General features: G+C 32.2%; 1 protein-coding gene across 1 annotated transcript; it reads right to left on the reverse strand.

The window, feature by feature from the left end:
- Positions 1-1,855: 1,855 nt before the first annotated feature.
- Positions 1,856-8,034, reverse strand: LOC108334329 (uncharacterized). Its single transcript, XM_017570108.2, has 3 exons — positions 7,798-8,034; positions 4,819-4,958; positions 1,856-2,083 (listed from the first exon to the last, which is right to left on the reverse strand). The coding sequence occupies exons 1-3, from the start codon at positions 7,925-7,927 to the stop codon at positions 2,072-2,074; spliced, it is 282 nt and encodes a 93-aa protein (XP_017425597.2). The 5' UTR covers positions 7,928-8,034; the 3' UTR covers positions 1,856-2,071.

Below are 8,034 nucleotides of genomic sequence, written 5' to 3' on the forward strand. Positions count from 1 at the left end.
TGATTTGAATTTTTTGTTTTAAATCAAAATAGAGGAAAATTGGTTTTAGGGTTTACTATTTTCCATTGAAAGGAAGTGGGTATTTTCTCAACCTGAAAAAAGGAGATTGCATTTCCTCATCCACTTGAAGACATGTGCATTCATTGGTGAGGCATGTCTCATATCTAATCATCTTCCTCTTTTTGTAATAGTTAGGACAATGAATTTGTAACTCCTCCTATGGTGGTAGGTCTAGGGTTTTAGGTTTAACACCCATTTACAATTACGGAGAGCTTGCAGTTGTGAGAACGACAAAAACAGTAAAGAATGTTGATAAACAATTTTGGTGTTGTGCTAACTACAAAGTTAGATTCATGAATCCAATTTTTCGGGTAATTTTTTTAGTAAAACTATATGTTGGTAATTAATATTTGTAAATACAAAGTTAGACTCATGGATCCAATTTTTTGACCTTTAAATCGTATGTACGAAATCTTTTACAAATATAATTAACTCTCATTTTCATAAAGACTTAATGAAAATATTTGCTACTAATCACTTGAATTAACGAACTCAGTCTTAGTGTCTCCCGATACAATCTTCTCCCGAATGAAATGTCAATCAATCTCAATGTGTTTGGTTTTCTAATGAAAGACATTATTAGAACTAATATGAAGAGTAACCTAATTGTTACATATGAGTGTCATTTAAGTGACATATCCAAATTGTAATTCTCTAAACAATTATTTAAGTCAAACAAGTTTACAAGTAGTTGAGTCATAGCTCTATATTTTGTTTCTACTCCAGATATTGTCACAACACTTTGTTTTTTGCTCTTCCAAGAGATCAAATTACCACTAATGGAGACACAATATCCAGAAGTAGATCTTTTACCAAAAAGAGATGATTTCCATTCAACATTTAGTATATCTTTTATCAAAAAGAGATAATTTTCATTCAACATTTAAATAACGCTTCTATGATTATTGGAACCATATAATAAACATTTTCCAAGAAATCCTTTAATGAACTTTAATATACAGATGACTGTCTTTATGTGATCTTCAAATGGGAAGTTGAGAAATTGACTCACCATATTGTCTATAAATGAAATGTCAGTAGGATCCATGAGTTTGTCAACAAACTAAATTCATCAAGTCAGTTTCCTTCAAAATATCTAATGCATATTTCCTTTGAAATGGAACAAGTTATTCAAATATTGCCAACATGTACAATTCATCATTAACAATTTAAACAACATTATAAAAAAAGACCAAATTAAACATAAATTACAAAAACTAAGACCACATCAAACACGTAAAAAAATAAGTTTTAAGTCAACAAAAATAAAAAAACAAAAATAAAAACAAAAGAGTATTTAAACTTTTAGAAAAATAAGAAACAAAGTATTGGTATGCAAAAGTCAAATATACATCCATAACAATTAGACACCTTTTCATATTACCTTTAATTTGAGACTTCAGGAGACTACTAAACAAACATATATAGATTAATTTAGAAGTTATTATCCAAAAAATTTATTACAAGTTTACCAGATCTAATAAACTCTAGACATTATAGCTATAGGGTTAGGGTTTAAGAGAAGTCTATTAACTTTTTTTGTAATCTCTCTATATATAGGTCAATCAAACAAAAGCACAAACAATGTAGATTGAATAATATATATCCTTTCTCAATCTTATTTATACAAGTTATATTACATTAATTATCAAGATATCATGCCCGACCATTTGATTTAACCCATTATACTGATAGAATCATCGCCTGAAACGTTCGGTTCAATTTTCGATCCAATTTGAAAACAATGGCAGGCAAAATAACTTAGCTAGGCCACAAAAAGTAAAGCTAAGAAAAATAAATCTGAAGAAAACTTCCTTTGCTTTTTCAATTCGTCGCCACATAAACAGTGCTCAGATTACACGAGAACAAATGTTTGTAAAAACTAGGGAATAAAATATACGAGATGTTTGTTCATTTATGAAACATGTAGTGCATAATTTGGAGGAGCAATAATGCTATAAGGAACCATCAACGATCACAAGAAAATTCTGATTTCTTCGCGTTGTGGCATCTACTCGGAGCCCTGCACATTCCGGAAACAAAAACAATAAGTACGTCAATTATGTTCCAATCTAGTTCTTTAAATACATGCATATGCATGAGCAATAAATATTATCACACGGGTGCCCTGTTAGAACTGAAAAATACGCAGTATAATCGAACTAGCGAACCCCCAGGAGCATTGTTATTGGATTGAACAGGCAAACATTGCTATTTAAAATAGCCTTCAAACAACAGGAAATAAAATAAGTTCTCACAACTATACTGTGGCTCTAGATTCACGATATATTTGACTAAACCAGAAACATAAACACAAACTTATGACTAAGTAGAGCTATTAGCACGTCTTTAATTTAAACAGAAAAACTCCACAGTTATAGGCGCTCCACAACTTAAACAGCCTGGGTACGCTAACCTTATGGCTGGGGTCACTCCGATTACATGTGAGAACACATTGAACTATTTTATCTCATTGGTCATAAGTCAACACAATTTATGTTCCAATTAATTTCCATCACGAAAGGTATTTCCTTTCCTCTTCCGTTTTAAACGGAAAAGACACCCTGTCAAATCTGCAAGTACAGCCTTTCAATAAAGAGAAAGTCCTACATACTCTGAAAATACTATACTAATCAAATTATCCAATAAAACAAATGGCACTGTACATGATTACATGCATTGTATTAAATTTATAATATTTAAAAATTTAGATATACTTGATTTTTTGAGTAAGAGAAAAGACTTAAAGGCTAAAACTACATGCAGCACAGTATGTATGTATGTATCTATCTATTTATATATATATATATATATATATATATATATATATATATATATATATATATATATATATATATATAGAAACATCTATCAGTTGTACTTACAGTTGTACCTAGTTTTGCACCTACCTTTCTAGTGCAATCCCTTAATCTTCCATGGATTCTTTATGGTTGTTCATTATAAATAGAAGATTATGAGAGGAGTCTTTTAAGCCCTTTAAACATATATTTTCTCTTTGTTTCAATCTCAATTGTAAGATTCATAAACATTTAAAAAATATAACATATAGGACTTAGAAACATGTAAAGATGTAATTAACAACTACCACATTCAAAAAAAGTGGTTGTAAAGTGAGCAAATTAGATTAATGTTATAATGGTTTGATTGGGTTGTATGACCCAAATCCACTGTTAAGTCTAGACTCAAAGAAAATAAGAATAAATATAGAAAATATAATCCTTAAATAATTTCATATTCTTCCATTTTCACCGATGTTCATCTTCTCCCTTCTCGCTAATATTGTTCATCTTCTTCTATTCTCTTTAGGATTCAAGGCACGATTCATAATGGGAATCGTGATTTTGGGACTGAATCGCACAAATCAATAATGATACAAAAGCAAAAACAATTATTTGATACCTTCATGGAGGAGATTGGAAATGTTGTTCAAGTCATTGGAGATAATAGGAAGCAATTGTGTCTTAGCTATTGAGTTGTTAGAGCAGAAAAGACCTAATCTATACTGAACTCCTTGTGTTGCCAATTGCATAGACGTAATGCTTGAAAACTTTGGAGAACTTCCTTTAATAAGGAAGACAATCCAAAGGGGAGTTAGTCTTTTTGGTTCTACATATAGTCATTCTAGTACCTTGAGTTTGTTCAAGATTTTAAGCTTGACATGTAGCTCATCAGAATATGAACACAATTGGAGTGTTTTTATTCATGCCTATTTCATTGTTATATTCTTACAAAGTAGGAAGAAACTAATTATTACTTTATTTATTCATAATGTAGATTCATTCAAGGAAGAGAAATAGGCTTGACCACAAAAAACTGCATGATTTGGCTTACATCAAGAATAACCAACAACTTGGCAAAAGATACAACATTAGAGATGAAATTGATCCTACTGTACTTAATGACATTGATGAGTGCAATGAGTGATTAGTGGCACAAGTGGATGATAATGATAATGAAGATGGGAGAATGAGTTGGTATTTGATGATGATCCCACTCTTAATTGGGTAACTGTTTATGAAGCTTCAAGTGTTGGTGAACCAATAATTTATACAAGGAGAAAAGCAAACAATAAAAGAAAGCAACCATCAAGTGGTGGGGTATTGTTATTGGATCTTCATAGGCTTCCAAAAAAGGAGTAGGTGCAACTTTGGCCTCAACACAAATGAAGGGCAAAGAGATGATTCATGTTTATGAATTGGGATTTGATAGTTCTAACTCTGATTTGAAAATATTGAAGAATTATTTAACTTTAAACAAGCTTTCTTTGAAGGCGAAGTGGAGGAGGGATATTCCCAATTGAATAAGATTTAAGATAATTATGTTGGGATAGAGAAAGAGCCAAATGATTAGAAATTTAGGGAATTAATTACATGTTTTGTTCTTATTATAATTCTTGAAACTTGAAATTCTAAAGTCTAGTAGATTTGTTAGTATCATTAACTCTATGGATGTCTTCCATTATTTTTTGCACTTCAATTATATTTATGCCTTCTACTTATTATATATATTTGTTCGCGATGCTTCCGCCATAAGCTGTTATGGCATCCGATGTATTTTCATGAAGAATCTTTTAGTTACCGATATTTTCCTATTGATAACATTGTGAAATTGGAAAGCCCAATGCCCTATAAACACCGAAATCCTGTACTTCCAATGAGGGAGTGGGCCTAAGGTCCCATACCTTTCTATTGGATTGTAGCATTATATATACACAAGAAAATAAAAACCAAATCCTACCTGAGCAACAGTTTTGGAGACCTTAGGTAGGGGTAATTTTGTTGGAGGTCCATCAAATAGACGAGAACATTCTGCATATGCAGATCCAATTCCAACTCCAGCACCAAAAGCAATAGATGCCCATCGAGTTACAGGACTCCCTAGTACAATAATCAGAAGCAAAAAACTTCAACATTAACAATTTGGGAAAGTCTCAACCACAGATTCAAGTATCTGAGAAAGTCTCAAATACAAAGATACAAGTGTCAACAATAAAGGTATATAATACTTACAAAATGATTGTATTGTATGATAAAAGACATTAACAATTTGGGAAAGTCTCAACCACAGATTCAAGTATCTGAGAAAGTCTCAAATACAAAGATACAAGTGTCAACCATAAAGGTATATAATACTTACAAAATGACTGTATTGTATGATAAAAGACATTACAAAAACCCCAAATTAAACCAGCAACATAGAAATAACTTAACCTTGGTTTAATAATGTAAGAAAATAAAATAAAATCAGCAGCTCAAATTGATTATAAATACCAAATTTTCTAAAGATCGGACTACTAATGACAACACTAATCACGACACTCACCCAACAAATTGGCTTATGTGTCATTAATTGTATGCGGAACCAAGTTTGCAAAGTATAGGCCGTCATTCTTTTTTCAAACTGACATTGGTCTTCAATACAACCATAACAGGCTCAGAGGCAGTAGATGCAACAGCATGCAAGTTCAATTTAGCAAAACAAATAGTACTTTGAAAATTTACGTTCAAAATGCACACAAAAAAAAAATAACACTAAGAAAAATATGCATGGGATTGGGGATAGTTAATTGGTTTTAATCCAAATCAGCAGAGCAAAGGCATGGTAAAGCACTAAGGTTATCAAATAATATTATCGTCTTGCTAAACTAAAAAAAAAAAATGAGGCTTAAATATGTTTTACATTCCTGGAAATATGCCAACTTGCCTTTAGCCCGTACAAAAAATTGGTTTTTGATCCTTGTAATGTTCATCATCCTAACTTGTTGTAATACTTGGCATTGCAGCAGAGACTAAAAACACAAACCACCAAATTTTGCAGGGACGAAATGGCATCCGAAATAAAACCACTGTTTACAGGGGCTAAGAACAAAAGTTGTTATATTTTGCAAGAACATAAAAACAAAATTGTTATATTTGAAAGGACATAAAACATGTTGCTTCGGCAAGTTCGTGAGAAACCAAAACAAGTGACAACAGACATTACATGGATCAAAAAACCAAAATTTTTAAGCACTTTAAAATCACAGTATTTGCAAAGACCTTGAGCATATTTAAGCCAAAAAATATGATATTTTTGTAGACACTCCATTAATTATGCTAGTTGATAATGTTAGATAGACCAAGTGCACGAAACATTGATGTTGAGTCGTTTGCACCATAATATTTGCAACTGATCAAGTAAGTATCATTTAATAAAGAAAATATAGGTTTAGGGTCAAGAAAGAAGGAAACAAGAGAATGACATTTACCAGTAATATTAGTGAATACTCCATTGAGAGGATATAATGTTTACAATTCCCCAACACAATATGCCTATTTATAGTAATAATTAGATCAAGTATTACAATCATTAGTACAATCTCAGGTCCACTACGAAAGAGAGCAAGTAATCATATAAAATAAGGAAACATAATAAAGAAATATAAAGAACCATTTGGTTTGAACAAGCATATTCTTTTTCAATGTGTTTCCTATTTTCAGAAGTTACTGAGGGAAATAGGGGAAACCAACTTTTTATTGTTTTCTATTTTCATTTTCACCTTTTCCTAAACATAAAACATATTCTCAAAACCAAACACCCAAAATATCAGTAAAGAACTCAAAAAATGCATGCTGCACAATATTCTAGGATAATCCAATGAAAAGCTAAATATTTTCTAATACTCTCCTACAAGCAAAGGCCGATAAATAAGTGAAAAACAAACAATCCATCTTAACCAAAAGCATTCACCCAAAAAAGATGAACTTGTTCCAACGGCAGTCAGTAAAAGAGAAAGAGAAAAGAAAAAAAATCCAATGATCAAGAACAAAAGAAAATCCTAGAATGACTCAGCCTTTCAAACTTTCAACACCCTTCACCCCTGATTGTTCAGCTGAAACCATAACTGTAGAGATTACTGGAATGTTCTCTGTCCAACCCGTACTAATTGATTTTCACACAAAAGGTAGACAAGGCTAAGAACCAGAACAAAACACGCTAAACCATCAATCACCTTGACAGGGGTAATTGCCCTTGGGCAATATCTAGGCGTTTTAAATCTTTATTTTTGTTCTAAGCAAATTCTTGTAAGTTTAGGCGTGGAATCTGAGCATATTTCTGCTTCGTAAAGTTGTTTGTCCCTTAACATATCTAAAAGTGCTTATCCTCTAAGCATATTTTCATTTTGTAGTAGCTTGTCCCTGACCACTTGAGTAGAGAAAAATTGAAGAAAAACATCTCTCGTCTATATTTTGGCACTCAATGCACTTGTTGTGGAAACAATTTTAAAAAAATGTAATAGATTTGGGATGATAAATTGATTGCTTAAGAGAATTAAAGTGTTTTAAGAAAAAAAAAACAATTTTGAACAAAAAGGTCAGAACATAATGTGGCACATATATCAAACTTGTGCTGTGAATGAAATCTCGCGAGAAAGCAAACAGACACAAAAAGTTGTGACATCAGCATTCTTCCCAAGTGGCCTGTAATTACGGGGTTTTCTTATTCGGATAACGGGTAGAAGGCTTGAGAGGAATTTGGAGATTAAATTTTGGTGTAGGGTTAATTTAATAGGGAAGATCAAGTATATGATAAGAGTGATAACGAATATGATGGTAGATAAATGTGGTGCTTTCATCTCAGAAACGAGAAAAGGACATAGGATTTTCTTCAGAGATTGAAATCATAACACTCAGCATACTCGAAAAAAAAAATGAATGAAAGAAATATGGTACTGACTGAAAAATAAGAGACCGGCAAAAGCACCGGCAGATGAGGAGTAGACGAAGCGGCGGACGGTGAGATCAAGGCAGGCGTCCCATTTGGCATCGAGGTCATGCTGCGGGGGAATGATTTGCGTGTCAGCCATTGTAGTTGTAGGGCTAGAACCACCTCTGGTTTTTTTCTTTTTCGTTTTTTATCAAACAGCTTGTGTCTGGTAACGCTGAAACCTCTTTTTACTCCGTTCTGAGTGAT

Source organism: Vigna angularis, chromosome 11, assembly GCF_016808095.1.
Source record: "Vigna angularis cultivar LongXiaoDou No.4 chromosome 11, ASM1680809v1, whole genome shotgun sequence".
Taxonomy (NCBI): Eukaryota; Viridiplantae; Streptophyta; class Magnoliopsida; order Fabales; family Fabaceae; genus Vigna; species Vigna angularis.

Bases quoted from the DNA above. Each gene is read 5' to 3' on its own strand.
- LOC108334329 (XM_017570108.2), bottom strand. From the start codon at position 7,927: ATGGCTGACACGCAAATCATTCCCCCGCAGCATGACCTCGATGCCAAA. The intron at 4,959-7,797 runs GTCAGTACCATA...TTATTGTACTAG, and splicing joins TGCCGGTCTCTTATTTTTCA to GGAGTCCTGTAACTCGATGG.